At 36.4% G+C, this 24,888-nt stretch overlaps 1 protein-coding gene across 3 annotated transcripts in view; it reads right to left on the bottom strand.

The window, feature by feature from the left end:
* Window positions 1-424: 424 nt before the first annotated feature.
* Window positions 425-24,888, bottom strand: part of LOC148951989 (recQ-like DNA helicase blm-1) — a 117,165-nt gene continuing 92,701 nt past the window's right edge. For all 3 annotated transcript variants that reach the window (XM_089089459.1, XM_089089458.1, XM_089089460.1), the window contains exons 13-17: window positions 22,854-23,041; window positions 20,429-20,611; window positions 14,924-15,062; window positions 7,695-7,932; window positions 425-678 (exon numbers count right to left, since the gene is read on the bottom strand). In XM_089089459.1, the coding sequence (XP_088945585.1) occupies window positions 498-678; window positions 7,695-7,932; window positions 14,924-15,062; window positions 20,429-20,611; window positions 22,854-23,041 (929 nt within the window). In that variant the 3' untranslated portion in view covers window positions 425-497. The remainder of the gene's footprint in view (window positions 679-7,694; window positions 7,933-14,923; window positions 15,063-20,428; window positions 20,612-22,853; window positions 23,042-24,888) is intronic.

The raw sequence follows: 24,888 nt of genomic DNA, 5'->3' as shown, positions 1-24,888 counted from the left end.
CATAAATCAAACTTGACTTTTTAAAGATGTCCACGTAATGGGAAAGTACCACAAAATGCTTCGACAGACATACGCTGGGCTTTGGAAACAAATAGATATTCATAGCGAGAAGTAAACTTGGCAGCGTGTTCTTGGTATTAGGAGGTGGAGTTCCTCTTCGATGATTCTCGAATTAGGTGTTTTCTTTCAGACAAGACAGAGTTTTATTGTCACGTTGGCTTTGCAAAACAAGTACTTTCACTGGAAAATGGGCTTGAATTCGGAACCAGTAATTGTTTATATTGTGAGATAATATTTCGCGCACAATCGCTACATATTATCTTTGGGCAAACCATTAAAATTATGAAGACACACCTAGCTATCCAGACGAATTATGAAGCAACAAAAACATCAAATATTGGTAACAGAACAACTTAAACAATAAAAAACGTTTAATTAGTATATATAATGTAAAAAAAAATCGTGATAAACGAAACAATAAGTCAGGGTAAAACTGTTTACAAGTTTACGACACGTTGATTATTGAGGTAGCCTGGTTTCTTTAATGGCACACGTGAAGCGGGATTTGATGGAATGAGCATCCGAGATACCGAGCTTGAGCTTGACGCACCTCTTGCACCACCTCTAGCACCGCGTTTCGATTTTGGAGAGCCATATCCACTTGATCCAGTGAATGAACTGTAAGATACATGGATTTTGAAGTATTAAATTCTGATGGAACATTTTAAAGTCCAAGAAGTAAGTTGTGTTGTGTCAAGAATCCCTACATTGATTTTACTAAGCCTTAAATATATAATTGAGAAAACTTGAGGCTGAGGTAGTGTTCCAAAAAGTATGTTTAGTAATTAAAAACATTAAAAAAGTACGTAAAACGAAAGAAGTTTCCAAACATGTCTAAGATCTCACTCATTTCTGACGGTTGAAGGATAAACAAAAAATCGTTGGAATCGTTTTAAGCAAGAGTTAGTCTTCCTCTTATTTTCCATAATGGTCCCCATTTCAGGTTACTGATATTTTCAGTAAATTTTCAAACAATATTTTGAGAAATAGCTCGAATTTTAAACTATCCAGTTTTTGGGGGACTAAAATAATAGTGACAGTGACTAAATAGATAATTGATTAGTGGAAAATACCCTCAACCATGAACGGTACTCATTAAGGATATTTAAGAGGGCATGGTGAAGAGAAATTGTCAAAACTAGACTTAGCCAGACTAGATTTAAGTTGCCAGAACAACACCAAGTATTGCAGTAGCCTTTGGTCCATCCTTTTTCACCACAATTTAAACATTGTAACGGTAAAACCCTCAAAATTTATAACTGGTTTTAATTCTCTCTCTGTGAGAAAGAATAAGATCGCTAAAGAGTCACCGATAAAAAAAAAATACTTAAAAAAAGGTTTTTGTGTTTTATTATACACATTCGAGAAGTGAAGTTAGGTTAATCATAATAAAAAATACCAAAACATGATGAAAATAAAATACTCCATTGACAAAATTATGAAAACTAAAACAAAGAATTATGGTAGGTTGGGGGGGGGGGGGGCAGGGTCAAACATAAACATCAAATATGTATATTAATTCTTAACGGTTAATCGTAAACATCAAATCTGATAAAATAGCAAATGATAAATGGTTAATCATTATCGGTCCTTAGATCATTTTCCCGTATTACCAAGTATTTCACCAAGCTCTAGGGTAAGGTTAAATCGGTACTTCAAGGTTACACCCTTCTTTGGTAGCCTCTGAAAATCCGTTCTCCATATCTTCTTGGCCCAAGATAATAGCCACACAAGTTTCAAGACCTTTTGGTGGCATGTTTGCAAGGGGGCATGGGTGGCATGTTTACCCCTCTTAAGCCTTTTTTCACTGTCAAACCATATTCATGAAACATGATTCAGAATCGTCAGTGGAACAAATAAGATTGAAGATTTAAAACATGGAGCCCACTTTGTGCCAACAATCATACAGATCAAGAATCATGCTACGTTTCCAATTTAAACAAGGTATTATTTGAACAGCTTTCTGCTAAAAAGTTGGCAGTGGGTGAGGGCCATGCGCTACTTGATTTTTACAATAAGTTACGACTTCTGCATCTCTGCACAATTTCTGCATCGAGTCAAGAGTTACCCCGGTCTATACTAATTTACGGCATATCTTGTTTTTGCATCGAATCCGAAACAATACAGGATCCAATTTGTTTTTCCTTGCATGTACCTAATGAACAATTTTTTTCGTACGAAAAGAACCGGCTCATGCTGGTAGATGCAGTACTTTCAGACACCTCAACGATTGTATCTTCAGAGACGTCAGCAATGAGGGCTTCGATTTCGGCTTCGGTGAAGGACGGGTGAGTAGTACAGATTGAAGTGAAAAAGGCGTTCACTTCAGCTGATTTTATCAGCGTTCTGTCATCTCTCCGCATCTTAACGTCACTGGTGGTACGTTTACCGGTAAGACACTTGACTTCAGAGCGCCACTTGCGGGGCTCACCTTGAAGGAAAGGCGAAATTTTGTCGTGAACGTACCGTTTCTGCGCTGCTCGTAACAGTTTAACAATGCGGTTACGAAGTTTGTTTGCTTGAACAATATCACCACTGCGATGTAACTGGCAGCTAGTTAAGATAAGCATCTTGAGATCTAGTGTTACCCAAGGTTTGTCAGTATCACTAACAGTTATTTTTTTTCTCAGGGAAATGTTCATGATATTTACATAGCAGCAAAGAGTTGAAAGTATCAACTTTGTGGTCGATATCTGTCAAAGAGCAAATCTCATCAAAGTCAAACGTCCAAATCCACTGTCCGAAGGAACGAATTGCCTCTTTAGCCACAGGTCGAGTGGCAATTTTTACTTTCCGTGGTGCTGGAAGGCCATTTTTGGCCTTCCAAAGAAGTGTATTATGGTCAGAGTTGTGCAACGGACCGAGAAAGCAGGGTACTTCGTAATAATCGGGAATGTTTGTGAAAATAAGGTCTAATATACTACCATTGATGTGCGTTGGGATTGAGAAAACTTGCTTGAGGTCAAGCATGCTGGAGACCCATGCCCTATTAGTCTGATTGAAATCGCCAGCGATTACAAAAGCAGGCACTGCGTGTTTGCGGCGTTGGTCATCAGTACAGTTTTGGATATACTGGATCAGTTTTTTCCTGTTCTTTGCACTCTCGGGATAGTAAACTGCGGCTACAACCAAGCACGAATATCGCTTTGATAGTCGCTTTGGCTTGCATTCGACCCATATTACTTCATGGCTTGAGTCACTGGGCTGACTTAGTAATTTACAAGGTAAGTCTTCCCGAAAGCACAGGCCGACCCCGCCGCCTCGTCGGTTAATCCCTCGGTCGCGTTTCGTATTAAAAAAACAATTGTACCCTTTGATATGCCCGGTTTCATCGTTAATATCTCAACATTCTGTGATCACAGCAATGGGGGAACTCGTCTGTTTGAGAATTACTTCAAGTTCGTCGGTTTTGGTGTTTAGCGATCGGGCATTACATACTAGGATATTGGGCAGTCTGCACTTCGCCAAGAAAAACTCAGGTGGTAGGGGAGGTGGGGTAATTGACAGCGACGATACTGGGTCATCATACCACGGACGGGATTTCACTAGGAGGGAATTATTTAACTACTGTCAGAATACGTTCCCTTGTCGTTCTGAGAGACCTCGCTCTCGTGTTAGAAACAAGAACAGGGATAGCACAATTTTTATTTCTCTGGCCTGCTCTTTTCCCTCTGTGGCTACGGTTGGATCGCTGTTGACTTGTAGTGGCATCTGGCGGCTTTTTCAACAGTCGAGAGAGCCGTAAGTTAACGAATATAGATGGCGCCACTGCCAGACGAGATGAAAACTAGGACAATCAAATTTTCGATTACACGCATCCTCACAGCAGAAAAACCACGAGAAATTCACAAATCAAGCTATACTTGGACGACACCCAGGCTGCTATTTGAGCGCTCTGAAAGGCCATCTCTTTTTTCAAATACACAGTTTTACAGTTAGGGAAGGGGACAGTAGCCAAACTCTTGTTTTTAGTGATTTTTATTCGTTTTAAGCTTTATTTGCATATTCAATTTAAGTTTTACTCGTTTTAAGATTTATTTATTCATTTAAATTAGTATCTGCTGTATGTCAGTATATTAGTACCTGTTGTATTTGCTATGATTGTTTATCTAATTTTTATTCGTTTTGGCTTTCATTTATTCTTTAATAGAGTAATTTTTGGTTGTTTTGAGTTTGAATAATTATAGGAATTTATTTCTCCTGGTCTTAATTTAATATTGCTCTTTACTATTCTTGGAAAACTTCTTATTCGGCAAGTTTTTTAATTAATTTAATCAAAAGGGGATCTTTGGCCAATATTGCCAGGAAATATTGAATACCAAGAATATTGCACTTTGAGATTTTAGCCAAATTTCCATTTGAAGCTGGTGCCCTCCTCCTTAATGCTAAAATGCAACTTTCCACAAGAAAGGGGGAACATAGCTCAAAGAAAAGGAATCTTGATGGAACAATTTCAGATAGTCTCCTTTAACGTAGACTATAAAACACCACTTCAGACACTGTAGGCTTTAGCTGTCTCACACACTGTGGGCTTCAGCTCAATGAAAAAATAAAACCATCACTTTTACCCCATACAAGAATTATACGTAGCTTTTCAAAATGCAATATCATGTTCATTGATCCATCCAGAGGTCTAAACTTGCAATAAACCGAAATCTTAGGACAAAACCTAGTTTTGCTTAGACAACATGCTAAAGTTAGCTTTAAAAAATTTTTTTCGCCTGCTGACCAATAGTCCGCGTAGCGAAGGTATCAATCTTCTGATTCTCTGCTTTGGGCCGTGAGTGCTTTCGGCGTGGTTGTACCCGAATCATCCGCTGCTTCTCGTGATTAGCCTTCATTTAGGTAATTACCTTTTAGGTAATTATCCAGGAGAGTTTAGAATTTGACACTTGGAATAATTTTACAAAAATAGTCTGCCAAGCAGCGGAAGATATCTTAGAGAGGAAAGTTAAAAAGACAGATGGGAATATTCACACGAAACGCTTGACCGAAGAGAGAAGAGGTTGTTTGCAAAAGACTTTTCTTGTTTTAGACCTGACAAGAATAAGAGGAAGTTGGGGAAGTAGAGAAGGAAATATTATGTGAATTAAGGAGCTGTGAAATGGAAGCCATGGATAAAATTACCGAGGAGCCATGGATGAAATGCACATAGGCGGCATAATAGTGAGATATTGTGCTGGCCTTTTAAGAAATCACGAGGAAGTAATCAGTCTGGACTTATCCCATTTAAATATGAGAACTAGTCTTAAGGAAAACTTTAAAGAAAAATGGGCAGAACATTCTGAGAATACGTTAAACTGTGATAAAGTTGTGGGAAAGGATATAGAACAGAATGAACAAATTTTTGATAATTCAAAAGTGAAGGAAGTTTATTTTGCCAAGTGGACTTAGAGACAGAATTAAAACGATTTAAAAATAATGAGACTTTAGGAGCTATGGTAAATGAGTCTTGAAACATAGTGGTTGCGGAGTTAGAGATAAACTGCCGAAGATTACAAATATAATCTATGGAAAGGGAAAGTACCTAGTGATTTTAGGAAAGCTTTAATTAAACCCATTTATAAGAAAAGTGGAAAGAGTGAGTTTGGTAATTATAGAGGCATTAGTTTGATTTCTATAGAAAGCAAATTAACCAGCATGATGGTACTTTTTGAATTAAGAGATTCTGTAGATATAATTTTATGAGAAGAGGTTCCCTTGGGAAAGGGAGTGGTTTTGGGAAGGGGAGAGCATCGCCCATAGATTAATAATTAAGAAGCGTTTGATTCAATTGAGAGAAAAGCTTTATTGAAGGTCTTATCCCTGCCCTGGATGGTATACCAAAAACAGGTACATTAAAGTAATTAGTGCTATACGAGAACAATATTTGCGTGGTTAAGGTAGGAAGATAGTTTACTGGTTGATTCAGTGTGGAATCAGGAGTTAAGCAGGATTTTACCTATCCTATTTATATGGATTGTTCTGATGCACTTTACCTTAAGGAAATGGTATCAAATGGGAAGGCAAAACTCTAGATTACACAGATAATCTGAGTGTCCTAGACAACAGTTGGCAAGATAAATGAATTTCGGAGGTTTTTAATTTAATTCGCTAAGACTGAAAATAAATGAGAGTAAAGAGGGGATGTTAGGAAACCAAAATTCAACCAAGCGGAAGACCACTTAACTGGGTAGCATTATTACCAAAGATGGTGTATGCAGTGAAGATTTAAAAAGAAGAATGCCCATAGCACAGGCTGTTTTTTTTTACAGCTGAAAAAAGTTAGGAAGAATAGGAAGATAAATCTGTGAACTAAGATTAGAATATTGTAAGCCATGACAGTGGGTAAATATGACTCTAAACCGTGGACGTTTTTATAGGCAGAGGAAGATTTTTTAAATGTTTACCAGAGGAATTGTCCAAGGATAGGCTAAAGTACGCATTCGACTGAAAGTCTCAAACAATAAGCTGCACAGAAAATGTGGTTCTATTCCAGTTTTTTGGGCTACAATGAAAGAAAGGCCACGTTTTACGGATGATAGATTGCCAGAAACTCCCTTTTTGGCCATCCATCAGGGACAAAATAAAAACAAGGTCGTTCCCAAATGGGACAGAAAGAGATCATAGTAAGCAATCGGATTAACAACGCTTCTTGACTACTAAGGTCAATACGCCGGCCCTGCAGTGTCTTGCTACAGCTAAGTTGGATCTCTGGGTCCCGTATTGCCAAGTTAAGGTCAAACCCATTGCGCCGCTACAGAAGAGAGGTCATTAAAAGGATTTAAACAGAATTTTAAATTCACATGATGGGGTAAAAAGTGAAGCTTTGAATAGATTGGGTGAGAGGAGCGTGCACTGCTCTGATGACGTCAGGTGACTTGATTCAGCAGTGAGTTGTTTGTAGTGGCAGGAACAAAAACTTGTAATACTAAAAAATCCATTTCCTTGAATGAATGACGAGCCTTTTTTCCTATTCTTTCCCGTGATTTACAAATTTCATTAAATATTATTCAAAAATTCGCATTGCCACCATTATTGAGGATCGGATAATATCCATAAGTGGCACTAAACTAGTCTAGACTTAAGTAATGGATTTAACCTTTTTTTGGGTTAGGTCCCGGATTGGACCCTAGGAACTTTATTGCCTATGTCTTTTTACCATGCTTCTGATTTTCCTGTTTCAGTTTTGATTTTAAACTTCAGTCTCATTGTTTTAGATTCTAACTGCTTTAATTCTATTTTGTTCTGTTTAAAAAAAGGTGGGGTCGCATGTGGAGAAGTGGTTACTATGAGGCAGGGTTGACAATTACCATTATATATTCTATCCAAACTTTTTTTTATCCAAGTATAATTTTCAAAATGTAAGACTTGATTAGTTTCTCGTGGTTTTAATTCCGTTTTATTCTTCTTCATTTGCACTGAAAACATCTTGTTGACTATACATGCAAAACATCCAGGGTACAATTTTCTTCTACGAATTCTACATACCTTAGACCCAATTTATTGGTTTTTCTTATTATTTTTTTATTTTAAAGTAATCATTTTATTCAGGCATAATTTAGCGATATAACGCTTCCATTTTTTACCAAGGAAATGGTAAAAAATGGCCATTTGATACTTGATCTGAGAAAAGATAAGAAAGAAACACTCACCCTCCTCTGCCCCTTCCACGCCATCGTTTGAAACCACCTCTTCTACTTGTGGCTTTTCTTTTTAAGCCATGCCTGGCATTTCCAGAACCTTGAACAGTCGGTGATTGACCCGAAGCAGTTGCCGATTGCCATTCTTGATCACTGTCAGAGTCATGGAAAGTGAATGCCTTTTTTGATTGGTTAGTCTGTGATTGGTTAGTCATTCTTATTCTCCTCTCTTCTCTTTCAGCCATTATTACTGAAACAGAAAATAATATCAAAAGAGCTATTTGCGACATGCCCTGCCAACAAAAAAGTGCCAGTTGTGAACACCCAATGGAAAGCGAAACTGGTGAGACAATTCAGGGGGAGGGACAATGAGAATTCAGGGGGAGGGACAACTATCTCCTGTTTTTCAATTTTTTCAATGAAACGCTAAAAATACATTTTTCTCCGAGAATACCCCCCCCCCCCCCTCTCAAACAGGTACTTTTCAAAATTTTAAGGCGGCGCAAGCCCCCCGAACCCCTCCTATGCTATTAACGCCACCGTATAAGACCAGCTAGTGAAAACAATCGCGATTATTGATTAAGAAAACAAGTTATTATCAAATTTACCGTACTGCCATTGTTCTAGTCGATTTGTCTTAGTAGACTGGTATTTGTGATTGGGTACCAGTTATTATTCTGCAAGATTTTCAAAAACATTATTCACATGAAGTTGTACATTTCCAAAATAATGAAAGGAGTGAAATTTATAGGGCGTTTTAAAGCCATTAGTGTGATAATTTGAATTTGGTGCTAATAACCCCTAGCCAGAAACACTTTGACTTGCAGCCTGGATTTGCTTTGCAAGTCTATCGAATTTTTATCTTCTCACGAATACAGTTTACCCCTAATCGTAAATATCACATGGAAAGCAGAGCTGATTTCCCTACTCAAGTATTATACCGCTCTTAACAGAAACTTGGCAGAGTAAGGCTCTGGATAAAATTATGACAAAATCTTAATTTAGGACCAAAAATTTGAAAATCTGCCAGGGGAAGCTATACAGCCATTAACTAATATGTTGGCTATATTTTCAACTTTAATTGAGAAGGTAGAGGGTGCAGCACTAGACTTTACAGGCCCTAACAGCGTTGCTGATCTCTGTTTCTTAGCCCTTGAGCCAGAAAGTGCAATAGGGTGTTGGTGGTCGGCCATTCTGTGCTTTTATCTATACTTCTTGTTTACCTTCCCCAGATTTATTACCAATGACCCAGGAACTGGGCCAACTCTAATTAAGTTTACAGAGTTAAACCATCAGCCCGCATCCCAAACCAAATAATAGGCTACACCAGGAGTTGGACCCCCACTCTGAAGGATTGGACCGAGAAGAGAACAAGTAAATCATGCAAATATTTTGTTTTGCTAACTTGGTCCATGCTACATTCCTGAGTTGTCCATAATAAGCCTGATTCCCTACTTTTGATCACAATTTACGTTCGTAGATAAGATATTTATCACAAAAAATTGCTATTAGAAGCCCTGAAGGATCGAATTCGAATTTCAGAGCCAATAAATAGAAACATGACAAACAAGAAAATTACAAAATCGACAAAGAATGCCAAAATTAAAAATTATTCGGTAATCAATAATTAAAGTGGGGAGTGTCATAAGAGGTTAAAACGATAAAAACCGGTAAAAAAAATTATTGTTATAAAGAACACTAAAAAAGGGGGTGGGGCAGGCGAACAAATATAAGACTTAAGCAGCACCAGTACAAAATAATAAAAGAGGTAAACTAACAGATTTTTTCGTTTTTCTGTAATAACGGGAACAAAGGTTTTCTTGTATTTCAAGGTACAGTATCGAACCGGAGATAAGGCCAGGAGCCGGGACAGGAAAACCTGGAGAGGGAGTGTCTTTTCGGGAATTTTTTTTTCCATACGAGGGTTTGTTGTGACATAATGAAGAAGCGATGGCACAATATACCTTTCCTGCACTTAAGTGTTTCTAACCTAGAATTATTTTTAGAAATAGGGAGTATAGGACTTGACCTTCTTCGAAAATTATTCACAGGGCTCTTTTTCGTATAGATTCAATTTTATCTGACTCTTCTCTTGTGACGCAAGGGTGTCAAACTGAACTTGCATATTTAAGATTGGGGCTAACAAAAGAAGTACAAATCCTTAAATAATGGGAGGAGGGATGCCAAATTTATTTGCAATCTTAAGAAGGGAGATACATGCATTAGCTTGACGGATAATATATTTTAGACTTGGATATCTCACTCTAAACTAGAAGAAAATATGACACCAAGTAATTTAAAGGAGGACACAGAAATTTCAGGAGGAGTAGGATTAAGAAAAAGAGGTGGGGATTTAAGGAAACAAATTAGCATAATCATAGATTTAGAGGGGGTTTAATCTCATGTCCAAATCAAGGCATCTTGTGGAAAGGGAGTCACTGAGGATGCTCATAGGGTTATTCATTAAATTTTTATAAAAAGTTTCAACAACCGTCATAGTTTCAAGACAAATTTCCATTCGTCTTGAAGTTCCTTAGTCAAGCTGTTAATCATGACTGAGAATAGGAAGGAGCTTAGGATAATACCTTGGGATGCTCCATTGGGGACAGGGAGAGGGTTGGAATAATCATTCAGACATTTAACTACTTGTAATCATAGGCAGAGCAATCGCGCTGCCTACGTAAAGAACAATGTTGGCACAATGTATTATTTATTTTTTTGTTTTTTTCCATACCAGGGCACTTCGTATTGAAGGAGTTGTTGTAGACACTTCGAAAAGGGCTCATTCGATTGGAAATTGGAATGGCTTGTGCCCTTTTCGCTAGTCGAAAGTGATTGGAAGGCAGCTAACACCTCTTCCACGCCCACCATTTCCTCAAACACATCCAATCAAAATTTTGAGATAGCCATTTTGTTCAGCGTAGTTGATTTCCAGATAGAAAATATGTTTTTGAGGAGGACACTCCCCCACAACCCTCAGGGCAAGGGTTTTAAGTTATGCTCTGGGGGCACATAAGAACGATGTTGGCACAATGTATTATTTTTTATTTTTTTCCTTTAGACCAGGGCACTTCGTATCGAAGAAGTTGTCGTAGAAATTTCGAAAAGGGCTCATTCTATTGAAAATTGGAGTGGCTTGTGCCCTTTTTAATAGTCGAAAGTGATTGGAAGGCAACTAACACCCATTCCACGCCCACCATGCCTCGAAACTCTTCCAATTGAAATTTCTAGTGATCAGGCTTCTTCGGTATAGGTGTTATCCCGATATAAACGAGGTTTTTGAGGAGGATACTCCCTCAAATACCATCAGGTAAGTGTGGTTGGTTATAAACTGGGGGCCTATGAGGTTTTTATAAAAAGCGCCGATGCGGAGACTTCAAAAAAGGCCTGCTCAGCTGGGAATTCAAAGGGCTAGTGCCATTTTTAATAGTCGAAAGTGATTGGAGGGCAACTAGCCCCCCTCTCACGCCCACCTTTTCCCCAAACACATCCAATCAAAATTTTAAGATAGCCATTTTGTTCTACGTAGTTGAAAGTTCTGGAAATTAGGTCTTTAAGAATGACAACCCCCCACAGCCCTCAGGGCAAGGGTTGTAAGTTATGCCCCGGGGGCATATATGGTTTTTCATGAAAGAGTTGTCGCAGACACTTCAAAAAGGGCTCATTCGATTGGAAATTGAAATGGATAGTGCCCTTTTTAATAGTCGAAAGTGATTGGAAGGCAACTAACACCCCTTCCACGCCCGTCATTTCCCCAAAAACATCCAATCAAAATTTTGAGGGCAACTAACCCCCCTCTCACGCCCACCTTTTCCCCAAACACATTCAATCAAAATTTTAAGATAGCCATTTTGTTCAACGTAGTTGAAAACTCTGGAAATTAAGTCTTTGAGGATGAGACCCCCCCCCACAGCCCTCAGGGCAAGGGTTGTAAGTTATTCCCTTGAGGCATATAAGGTTATTATAGAACGTGTTGTCGTAGAAACTTCAAAAAGGGCTCATTCGATTGGAAATTGAAATGGCTAGTGCCATTTTGTTTAACGTAGTTGAAAGTTCTGGAAATTGGGTCTTAGAGGATGGAACCACCCTCTGAGCCCTTAGGGTAACGGTTTTAATTTATGCCCTGGGGGCATATAAGGTGAAACTAAATTAAACACTACTATTTGTGTCTAGATTTTTAAAAGGGTGTATGTTGTTAAAAATTGCTGAAAATTTTTCTCCAGCATACAAATAACAGGTCAAACTATTAAGTCTTAAAAAACCAAAAGATTTAAAGTATCATTTTCTTTTTAATAAAACGAAAAGAAATTGATTAAAAAAACTTTTTCCACAAAATGAGGTTTTCAAAGAAAAGTAAAGAACTCCATTAAACAAAAAATGAGCAAAAATAAAATCAAATAATCTACCAAGCGTGAAACTACCACAAATCAGCATCGATAAATAAATGAAACCTAAAACGAACAGAAATTACAATAAATAACCGAGTCAAACTCAAAACGAGCAGAAATTAACATAAGTTGGGCTCAAAACTCCTATGCCTTCCCAAGGCCAGAACATAATTTGCACTTTACTGAAAAAAATACAAATGAATTTGCATTATCAGTTTAATATACATATACTGATATTTAGTAATCAAAATGTTAATATCATTTGATTTATTAAAGTTATAAAAGTAAAAACCTTTATATTTTTTCAGTAAAATGCAAATTATGTCTGGCCTTGGGAAGGCATAGGGATTTTGAGCCCTACTCATGTTAATTTCTGCTTGTTTTGAGTTTGACTTGGTTATTTATTGTAATTTCTGTTCATTTTGGGTTTCACATATTTATCGATGCTGATTTGTGGTAGTATCACGCTTGGTAGATTATTTGATTTTATTTTAGCTAATTTTTGTTTAATGGAGTTCTTTACTTCTCTTTGAAAAACTTATATTGTGGAAAAAGTTTTTTGATTAATCTATTTGATAAGAAGGATGCAGCCAAATTCACAAGGGAAGAATTAGTATTAAATTCAGTGATTAGTTCTCAACTAGTATATGTGATTAACAAGATCAAATGCTCTTTGGAGATTAACGGAAAGTAAATAAAGCTAAATATTAGGTTTTTCAAGAATATTTCAAATAGTGTTCACAAGTTGAACAATGTTCAACTTGTTCGGTTTGTTCCTTAAGCCAGTCTTAAGGAGTCCTGCATACATTTTCAAGAATATAGAAGTGAGAGAAATAGGGCGAATACATTCAAAACCAGACTTTCCATCTTTCTTCTTTAAGTAGGTTATGAAACCCTGTTTTCATATTTGGGGAGATATCCCGGAGTTGGTACTCTCATTGAAAAAGACAGACAAGGGCATTGAAACAAAATCAATGAAGGCACTAATAAGGGAAAGGGATATCCATAAGGCAGAAACTTGTTTTTCTTAGTCTTTCAATTCTTCTTTCGATTTCTAGAGAAGAAATAAATGGAAAAAACGGGGGAGATCATCAATTAGTAATTGAAAAGACAATACTGGAAGGCTTTGGACAATGGAGCCAAGGAGAGGAATTTGTTTAGGCTATTGGCAGTAACTTCAGAGGCTTCAGGTAGGTTGAAATTTAGCTGGTTAGAAGTCTTGCCCTTGTCACCAAACTTATTAACCTCTGAATACCAATTTTATGGTTTGATCTTAAGCAATTCTTTAATCTCATTTTTGTAGTAGGACCGAGAAGATTTACGATTTTCTTTGTTTTTTAATATCTTACGTAGTTTAGTAACGTTATCCCATTGATTAAGGACCCATAACCAGAGTACTTTTTAAATTTTTTCTGGGGAAGAAGTTTTATTTGATTGAAAGTACTGATTAGAATTTTTTAAATGTATTGTTAGTTGTTATTTTTTTTTTCAGTTTTACTTGTACCTAACAAAAGCCAGAAATAATTCAAATAAAAAAAATTGCCAACTTTTATTTAATCCATCCATACAAAAATCGACGCGCGGCACCGCGGCTGGGATTTGCCCACTTTAATAAAATTTATCACTTTTATTCGGCTTTTTTTGCTTATATTTTAGTCTGGAGGAGGGGGGAGAGGGGGGGGGTGCTGTAAATAATTTTTCTCCTGGCACCATCAACCCTAAGAATGGCTCTATATTCAATTTCTTCTTTCAGTTCGTCATTTTATATGCTAATCTACAACTGCTACTAGTAAAAAAATCACCATGGGCACCTAGAAGGGCGAGGGGCAGAAGGCGACAAGCCCCCCCCCCACCCCCTGCTTGAATGACGCTGCCTTATATTTTTATTTTGAGATTTCTATTATACAGCATTGGAAGTGCCGATTAGACCAGGTAAGCCCCCCCCCCCAAAAAAAAAAAATTCAGCTTATGGGCAGCCATGCAAATCACTGCAGCACCCCAGGCACCTGAGTCCAAAACAGATGTACACCGCCCTCCTCCACCCAAACATACATGCCAAGGTGACATATTAAAATCGTAGAAGAGTTTTCCCTGATATTTATTTACCATTTTTAAAAGTGTCAATTTCTCCAGTGAATTTTATAGTGATTTTGCATTTACTATTCTGCTTTCAGTTATCGCAAATCGATAATTTACGAGCTAAATTTGGAAATTTCTGATCGTGAGCTGGTTGCTACCTTACTTGACATCTTTTTAGAAATTTTCTATTTAAGTCACTTCAGAACCTGTGACAAGACCGTGCTATGTGACCATTCACAAGTCAATTAGACACTTCGTTAAGAAGCTTTTTTAAAGGTGCATTTATAGATTCTCTTTTTTTGGTCAGACTGACTTCTAAAAGGTTAATTAACATATTCCCTATACTCTTATTTTTTTATTTTTTTTTAATAAACGACCGGGCCTTAATTTAACTATATATCCATATATATTTTTTTTTTATATATAGTCATTTAACTATATCTTCCAGTAACTAATACTGAAACGGAAAAAATTACAATAATAATTTATGAAATTAGTATGATATTTAGATGGCCTATCGATAGGAATTTCATTACACTTATTCTCTATTTTTAAAGAAATTGATATTTTCTTCTCTTTCAGCAATTTTTACAGCAAAAAAGTCAGTCATCCTTTTTTGTAGAATAAGACATAATAGTAGCTGAATCATTTTCATTTTGTTATGTGCTATGTCAACATTAATGGTTTATATTTTTTTTTTTTTAAAATTGGCTAAATGCAAAACATTTGAAACAAGCATACAAACGAGTGGGTTTCACTTGGGTAGAGACTTACAAATTTTCCTTTCACTATAGGCCTTTGATATTTCCAGAAGGGCATCACCATACATTTCCAAATTAGCTTGAGTTACGTGAGTTATTGCCAACATATCTTCAAATGTTTCAGGCATTTTTCTTGAAATTTCACGAAGCGCCTGAAAAAAGACAAAAATAATCATCTAAAGATCTTTTTAAGCGTAACTGAAATTATTTTTAGGTTTTATGCTTAAAGTCATTCACTTAACGCTCTTTTGCTTGAATACAAACTTGGTAAAATTGCAGGTTATTTCTAAGAAACAACCTGATGATTTACGGATTTGTGGGTAATACAACATTGCTTTCTAAAACCTTGGTATATGGTTCGACTATCTAAAACGGTTAGTTCTATTCCTAGAAACTTGTTCCCAAAAAGTATTGCCAGCTTCAAAAAAAGTTTGACGTGCCTGTTCTTATTATGTTCGGCCTTGACTCCAACAGGGTTGTCCTTTGTGGTTTCCGTGTTGAACAAAAACACCTACAGACAAGATAAATCAAAAACAAAATTTTTAGGACACCTTTATTTTATTGGAGGGGGGGGGGGGGCTCTGATTCAACATCAAGAGATGAACCCTCCCATGCAAAGCCTTGGTAAATACATATGTTTTTATTTTTTATATATGAGATTACTATCACTTTTCAATATATTGCATTACCTTTTAGCTAGGTCACTCATATAATAGATAACATTAAATATCATTTGTTAACAAAACCATCATTTTTGTCTAGAAATAGATCCAAAAATGTGTTTTCTTTGGGGGGGGGGGGACAGCCTTGAGCAAACACTTCGGGGAGTCATAAAGAACATACACAAAAATCTTAAGAATTCATAGGCATCCTCCTAGTCCTGAGTGGCGCCCAGGTTTAAACAAAATCAGTGCTATAGCTTTTATGCGGATACTATTCAAAAGAAAGCTATTAAAATTTCCCTCAGACCTTACTATTCTATTTATGAAGAAGAATTTACTTAATTAAATTGGCTTTCTTAGAAATGCGGCTTCATCGACTGACTATAATCTTTGGACAGAAATGTCTTGACTCGGAATTCCATTGACGGACTCTTCCCGTACCAATACAGAAACCCAATATGAATTATTCAGGCTACCTAACAGAGCAACCGAAGAACTCTTAAGCCTGAACTGATCGACTATCCAACTGTACAAACTGAAATGTGTCTCAAAATTATTATGTATTTCACAAAGCATTTCGACTTTTTAACTGCGACTGTCATCGGCTTCATTGACGTGACAGCCTGTACAAAGCCAGGGTAAAGGAGACAGTTCGGGCGAAACACTTGCCACCTACCCTGTAAAAAGACCTGGCAGCAGAAACTTCGACAACAACATCTTGAAGATATCACTGCTGAAGCACTGCTTCAGGAAGAGTAGAAGGGCTTCGTCAACGCTCTCTGCACCGCTGATGCCACTGAAGGAACTGAGATTTTCAACCTTATTTTCTTTTTTACTTTATGACTTGTGACATTTTGTGTTTACTTTATGACAGGCCTACAGCATGTGTGTCGACAGCTATGAAGTCTTCTTTCTCGGCTAAAGACAAGAGACGCGAAGAAGAAGTTGCCCTAGTTGTCAGTAAACAATCAAAGAAGTCAATGTTAAAGTTTGTACCTAGGGATGAAAGAATGCTTAAAGCCCGTTTTGCAAGCTCCGAGTCTAAATTAACTGTTATTGCAGCCTATGCCCCCATAAATGAAGCTGATGAGACCGAAAAAATAGTTTCTAAAGACATCTGAACGACCTAGTCAAAACAGCACCTGAGAATCATGTATTAGTTGTGTGTGACGACTTCAACGCTGACGTTGGTAGTGATTATAGACAAGCACCTCGTGTGTTAGGCCAACATGGCCTGGGTGCCATCATCGATAACGGAGTGTGATTAGTTAATTCGTGTACTAGCCGTAGCCTTATCGTCGGTGGCTCATGGTTACCCTAACGTAAAGTATGCAAATATACTTGGGCTTCACATGACGGTGTTACAAGAAGCCAGGCTCGTGAAAAGGCGATATAGACGATCAATAGAAGATGTGCGTGTTTATCGTAGTGAAGATTCGTATTCAGAGAATCAACTGGTAATCGCCAGTTTCAAGCTAAAGTTGAAGACTGTGGGAAAGTGCAAAAAAGACTGTTAAGGGTTTTGACATCCGGGAGATCTTGGACAAGAGGCTTCGATAAACTTACTGTGTAAACCTTACTAACTGGTATGCGAGTCTTCCGACTGAAGAAACAACTACAACAGTTGACGAGAGTTGGGAGTCTATTAGACAGCGTGTGCGGGGTGCCGCCGAAGAAAACATTGGATATGTGAAAACAAAATTAAGCAGTGGATCAGCGACAGCCCTTGGAAACTAATGAATGACCGGAAAGAAGCCAAAATCATGTTAGACTCATGCGACAACGAGACCACTGTCGAGTACAAAGACCATTTGAAATCAAATTATAAGAAAGCCCACAAGGCCGTAAAACAGTCTACAAGGTTGGACAGATGCCTCTTTCCCGAAAAAAAGGCAACAGAAGCTGTGCAGCTGCCAGTAACGGAGACAGCCGGATAGTCCGTCGTATCACAAGGAAAATTACTGAAAATTTCAGCAATCCGGCTTCTTCGATCGAAAGTAAGGCTGGCCAACTTCTAGCAAAAAAGGAAGACATCGAAAAGAGATGGACGGAGTGCTTCAATGAGGTACTGAACCTGTAGTTCAGTACACCACCTACAAATCCTGTAGTTCCTCCGGCTGAGCTGCTACTTTTCTAGCTCGACACAAGCGAAGAATCCTTTAGCCTGCTTGGAGTCAATACTGTATTACATAAACTTAGGAATGATAAAGCTGCAGGAGTAGACGGCTTACACCCTGAACTCCTGAAATACGGAGCCAAAGTCATGGCCAAGCCCCTACTCCAGGTTTTTGCTCAGATATTGGGAAACTGAAAATATTTCCACCGACTGGAAGAAAGGGTGATTGTCAAGCTCTTTAAAAAAGGAAGAACTGTCGGCTGCAATAACTGGCGAGGTATCACACAACAGTCTATAGGGAGTAAAATACTTTACCAAATACTATTGAACCACATCCAATCGAAAATTTATGCAATACTAAGATGAGCAGCATGGCTTTTGACCAGGCAGGTTGTGTGCTGACTTTATATTTAGTTTGAGAGTACTCATAGAAGATCAACTGAATGGCAGACTAGGAATATTATTTCCTTCATTGACTTTTGAAGTCGTTCGATTCAGTCCACAAGGACTGACTTTGGATAATTTTATGGTATTATGGATTCTCCGATAGGAGTGTCCGTATAATTATCGCATTATACGAGGACCAGCTAAGTGCTGTGAGGACTGATGATGGGGACATTAACAAATAGTTTAGAGTGAAATTTTTTGCCCACCAAGGATGAATCCTGTAGCCATTGCTGTTTCCTATGGTCATTGACTAAATCCTTTGAATATGCAATTTCACAGGAGGAATCCAGCAGAACCAAAACCCCAAACTTTATGACGGCAATTTTGCTGATGATATAGCTTTTTATCTCATTTAAGAGGGGAGCTGCCGATAAATATCACTTATTTCTCCAACACGGCCGAACAAGCTAGTCTGTCAATCAGTAAATAGAAAACCAAAGTTATGCGCAACAACACCAATACCCTACCTGCCCCACCGCTCAAAGTTGAATCAGATTTACTAGAGGAGGTGAAAGAGTTTATATACATTGGTAGTTTCAATAAATATGATGGGAACCTTGAGCGGGAAATCACCACACACATTGCGTGCACAGGTAGCGCCTTCAATAAACTAAGGAACATACGAAGGAACGCAGCATACTTCCCGAAGATCAACCTCTGACTCTTCAACAGCAGCGTCCTCTCCGTACTAATGTACGGATGCGAGTCTTGGGCGTTTACCAAGCAGCTGGAAAAGCGTATTCGTAGCGTCCTTGGCGTCCACTGCCCCGATAAGATCACTAGCGTCTTAATACGTAAAAACACAAAGCAACCACTCCTGACCGATAGAATCATAATTGACCGATGGCATTGTTGGCGTCATATGGTGAAGATGGGCGAGGGCCGCCTCCCTCATGATGTGTGGCGTCGGACTCCTCCCACCATCAGAAAACAGGGAAAACACAAGGCAACACTAGACCGATGCCTTGAGAATGACGTTACACTGTCAGATCGTCGTGGAGAAAGGCACCATTGTAGCTTTATGTGCCAGCTGGCGAGGGAAGACCTAAGTCTAAGTAAGTATTCTATTTAATCAGGATACATTCTATTCTGAATAAACAATTTTTGTATAGTGAAAAATGAATAAAGTAAATAAGTGGATATGAGGTCAATCAGGACTAATCAGTGACATACTACCAGCTTACCAGCATTTATAGGCAAATAAAATAATGTTTGAATATTATGGACATAACAGTGTGAATAGTTTGCCATACTCCAAGAAACTTAACGAAACTTAGAAAACATGACGCAATATCTTATTTGTTAATGTCAAAGGTCTATTTCTGGTAATCCATTTTATGAAATTAAGTAATCCGTCTTCTAACACATTCCTACGACCCAAAAATACAAAAAAAATTCTTTATTAAACTCAAAACAACAAAATTGAGACACACGTTTTACCCTTAGAATGGCTGCCTAGGAAACATATTAATTGGAAAACTTATTTGAATACTAAAAATGGAAGTATATAATATGTTCAGTTTTATTAACAGGTCTGATTTCTAACCCACAACTAATGCACAAAAAATAAGAAGAACAATTCATAAGATAGGCAAATTTGCATAATATAAATTGATTTACCCGTTTTACGCTTAGCATACCAGCCTAGGATACTCATTCATTAAAAAATTTACTTTATCGTTCAAAATAGAGGCATACAATGCGTCCAGTTTTTAATATATCCGATATCTAACACATTCCTGAGAAAAAGAAAGGTAAAACTAAAATTTTTAGAATAAGTAAATAAAAACAATAGAAATTGAGACACCCGGTTCACCTTAGAGTGGCAGTGTAGGTTACTGATTAATTCAAAAATTTACTTGAAAATTAAAAACAGAATTACAAATAGAATAATGATAAAATTACTAGCAAATTCCTAAAATTTTTAGGTGCATGGTATACCCTTAGAACAGTAGTGTAGGATGTTAATTAATTTAAAAACGTACCGAAAATTAAAAATAGAATTACAAGACATATAAAAAAGTTTTAGCGCATTCCTAAGACACAAAACAACAAACAACTAAAATACATAGTACTGAGAAGGGTAGATCATAACAACAAAAATTGGAAGTTTTTTTTATTATTAACAATGAAATAAATAGAAACATAAAAAAATACACATTCCAAAGACAAACATAACTACAAAAAGATAATTTCTAAAATAGGTAAATTAAAAAAATAAAAAAATAAAATGGGGCACACGCTCTACACTAGGAGCGACAGTAAAGAATATTTATTATAAAAAAAAACTTACTTGAATATTAAAAATGGAAGTATAAGATACTTTAAGTGAATCTCCAATAGCTTTGGTAGCATCTGTGAGTTCGTTGTAGCAACTTATTTCCAAGTTCTTCAGCTCATCATTGGTTGCAAGAGGGGTAGTATTCTGTACTTTGTTGCTAAGAGATTTGGTACTCTGCCTCACCGAAAATTCAATCTGAAAAGGTTGGTGCTATTAAACAGTAAAAATTCCATTTAAACAGACAAATACTGTTAAAAAAAAACTTTTATTGGCTGAAATTAAAATTTTCCACAACAAGAATTGTCTGTGAAAAAATTTAACAGAATGTTATATGATAATTTAGACTATTTTTTTACTTTCTTGTTTTTGAAGTTTCACTTTATTTATATGTGGAGTTTTTTTTATTTTTTTAGTACAAGTCGCCAAATAATAAATAAATGCTGACTATTCAAAGAAATTGGCACCCACTCTCCGTCCAAATCTTAAACTTGGCTCTATACCTCTCAATTTTTATTTAAATCGTCACTTTTTTACGATCAAATTACCCCCCCCCCAAAAAAAAAAAATTAGTTACTTAATTCACAATCAATTCAACTGGCTTAACTGGAAGACTACTAAAGTAGTAAACGAAGATTAAAACACTATAAGATAATTAATTATCAATTAATTAATTATCAACAAATATTAATTATCAAATAATTAAGCGTAAATTAGGACGTGTAGAATCAAGTTTCAAAATCAGAAATAAAATCGAAAGAGACAAGTATTCATTTCAAAAAGAAATTTTGCAAAAATCTCAATTATTTTTCTTTTTAATCTTAGATTTTCGTAAATTTCAATAAAAATGTTGTTCCTATTTTTCACATGAAGAGAATATATATATATATATATATATATATATATATATATATATATATATATATATATATATATATATATATATATATATATATATATATATATATATATATATATATATATATATGTGTGTATATATATATATATATATTGCCGAATCGCACTTTCATTAAATCTTGTAGATTCTTCTTAATAAAAACTTACTGATTCCAGCAATACATGGACACCTGGGTGAAGATTCAACGGTAACAGTCTAAAGCTTTCGTTGGAACAAAAATGGAAATTACATACCTAAAATATTAGAATACCCATTATAACATAGTGTAACAAAACAATTAGCCAGTTAATAGCCCGTTCAGATGCATAGGGAAACTGATGAGAAAAAGCAAATCGCTAAGAAAGGAAAAGTGTTCAAAGGATAAATGCAAGATTTTTCTGAAAAGCCCAGATAACATGTACTTGTGCGCGATTTCTATGGCCAAAATTTGGCGAAAAAATTTAAAACATGCCATCAGATTCAGACCTGATCAAAAAACCCGAGGTTATGAAAAAGATCCACCAAATCTCGAATTTTCACATGCTTAATAATTGACATGTTTTCCACTTTCAAAAATGCTTGCTCATTTTCCTCAACGACACACGAAAAACCGATTGTTACCATAGGGAAACTAAAAAAAAATTCCTAGCCCCAGAACCGAACGGTTTCGGATTTTGAGCGTTTCCCCATGCGTCTGAATGGGCTATAAAGGAATAAGAAAAGTAAATAAATGATAAGAAGGCCGTATCCAGGGGGGGGGGGGGGGGGGTCCGAAATTTTTGTTCGACTCGTAAAAAACGTAAAAAAAATGAATATGAACAAATTTTTTATGCGTTTTTAAGTTTTATTTTGTACCCCCCCCCCAAAAAAAATCTTTTTAAACCCTCCCTCCCCCGTCAAAAAAATCCTGGATACGGCCCTGAATGATAATAATGAACAATAAACTTATTACTTAAATTCGTGGATTTGCTGTCTACAGCAATTAGTCTCATTTTTCACACTAAACAAGTTTCATCTAAAATGAAGGGTAGAAAACAGGTGATCCAAGACTTTAGAGTCTCCTTTAGGGACATTTTTTCTTTGTTTTCACATATTTTTGGGACAAAACTAATCTTAAACTGGGTGCCTCCAAGTTGTAGATGGCATATAAAGAAAGCTAAAAAAATCGTACAAATTAAGTTTTTTTTTCATTAATTATATGCAACATACATGCTATATCTACAAAGACGCCATTTTGATGTGAGCTAGGTATGTAATAATAAGATTCGAAAAAAAAATGGAGCATTTTCATTTAGAGTATAAAAAAACAATAAAATTGTCGCCTAGATAATTAAAAATACAGTTTTTTGTGTCTTCATTAAAATAAAAGCTAAAAAAATCCTTATCCCCCTCCAATGTTTTCGTAAATTAGAACTTTTGGTGCTGCCAAAAAGGCAAGACAACAAGAGTAAAAAAAAAATCTCATTGTCTTACCTTTTAGCAAAAGTGGTAACGGGCAATCGAACAGGAGTGAAAAGTGGTAAGAAGGAAGGGATTAAATACCTTTCGTTTTCCCTGAAGCAATAAAGGTGCATTTTTTCCAGGGCGGAGATAGGCACTGGGAATATCTTCATGGGTTACAATCAGTTCTTCTCTGATATATTCATCCATCAAAAGTCTGCGAAAAAGTCTTTCAATCTCACCTCTTTCCCACTTCTTCCCCTTCCCGTGAAGAGGTAGCTTGTTATGTCCTGTGTTTCAGAAACGAAAACAAATTAGTGACAATATTATAAACACAGCAAACAAAAATTTTGAAAAAATAGGAAATTTAAAGGTTTCTTCACTTAAGCAAAGATCCCTCAAAACAGGGCAAGACAAGGAACTTTCTATCGGCCGATCCTTTGTTTTTCAAATAATCTACGATGTTGATGGTAGAATGCAGAACGTATTGGCAAAATCTTTTTTTTTATTTGTCCACTCTCTACACCTTGACTCAAATCCATTTTTTCCGTTATGGAAAGACGCTTGTCTTTGGAATAGTTTGTAATAGTTCAGACTTGGATAAATTATGCAATTCAGAATAAGCCGGTAACCATACCCTTTTCTTTATCTATAGTTCAACGCCAATGTAAGTGCAAATTTCACCCAAATCTAATTTCCCTCATCTGGCGGATAAAGCAAAAAAAAAAAAAAAAATCAATACTCGTCCCATACAAACAAAATTTCCTTAAGGGCTAGGCACACGTAGTTGATTTCGGGAATCGATTTTAGCAAGGGTGTATTCCACGTCGGGTGATTCTAATTAATGATGCTAAGAGGCGGGGCTTAGTGACGTTTATCGGTGATTAATCATCATTAATTACGTTCTAGACAAGGAATGTACAAGGGCTTTAGGCATGTAATAAATCGTATTTAATGATTATCGTAAATTAATCATAATTAATGATGATTAATCACCGAAAAACTTCACTAAGCCCCGCCTCTTAGCTTCATTATAATCACTCAACGTGGAATACACCCTTGCCGAAATCGGTTCCCGAAATCAGCTACGTGTGCCTAGCCCTTTACTCTTTTCTTTGCTCAGCAAAACAAGAGCTGAGTGCAGCTCTTTTGAAAATATTTCTTCCTAAATACATATCGTCTTATGTTAATAAAAATAAAAAAAACAAGTTTTTTAAACTGAAAGTAAGGAGCGACATTAAAACTTAAAACGAACAGAAATTATTCCGTATATGAAAGGGGCTGTCCCCTCCTCAACGCCTCGCTCTTTGCACTAAAGTTTTTTATTGTTTTAAAAAATAGATTTGTGAGAAGGAGTAAAAATTTAGCGTAAAGAGCATGGTGTTAAGGAGGGGACATTCCCTTTTATATACAGAACAATTTTTATTCGTTTTTAATTTTAATGTCGCTCCTCACTGTCAGTTAAAAAAACTTGTTTTTTTTAATATAATTTCTGATCGTTTTTTAGTTAATGCAGCTTTTATTTGCATAAAAATTTTACTTTTCTTTTGCTAAATGAATGTCTTTACAAATTAACTTACGTAACTAACTTCTATATTCGTGTATTTTTCTTCTGGCAAAGAATACAAAGTTGCAGATTTTTGCGGATATGAGCTTGAAACCTATGAAATAGGGTTTTCTGATACGCTGAATCTGACGGTGTGATTTTCATTAAAATTCTTTCACTTGTAGGGGATGTTTCCCCCCTCTTTAAAAAATCGAGTAAATATTCTCAGGCTCGTAGCCTTTGATGAGTAATACTAAACTTAATAAAATTTATATATTTAGGATCAGCATTATAAACACATTCTTTTGATACATTTATTGACATCAAAATTCCGTTTTTAAAAGTTTCGATTACTATTGAGCCGTATCGCTTGTTTTTTTATTGTTTTTTTTATTACGTATATGTTATTACGTATATGAAGGGGTTCTCCCCTTAGTCAATACCACGCTCTTTACGTTAAAAGTTAAAAAAAAATTTTGATTCACAAACCCCTGAATCACAAAGGCCGTTTAATTAGAAGAGAGATCTATTTTGAAAGCACTAAAAAAAAACTTTTGCTTACCGTGCACGTTTTTGCGGTGGGGTAGAACT

Source organism: Artemia sp. Qi Xiang Cuo, chromosome 5 (assembly GCF_049724085.1).
Source record: "Artemia sp. Qi Xiang Cuo chromosome 5, ASM4972408v1, whole genome shotgun sequence".
Classification (NCBI taxonomy): Eukaryota; Metazoa; Arthropoda; class Branchiopoda; order Anostraca; family Artemiidae; genus Artemia; species Artemia sp. Qi Xiang Cuo.
This window is presented reverse-complemented; position numbering and strand designations above follow the sequence as displayed.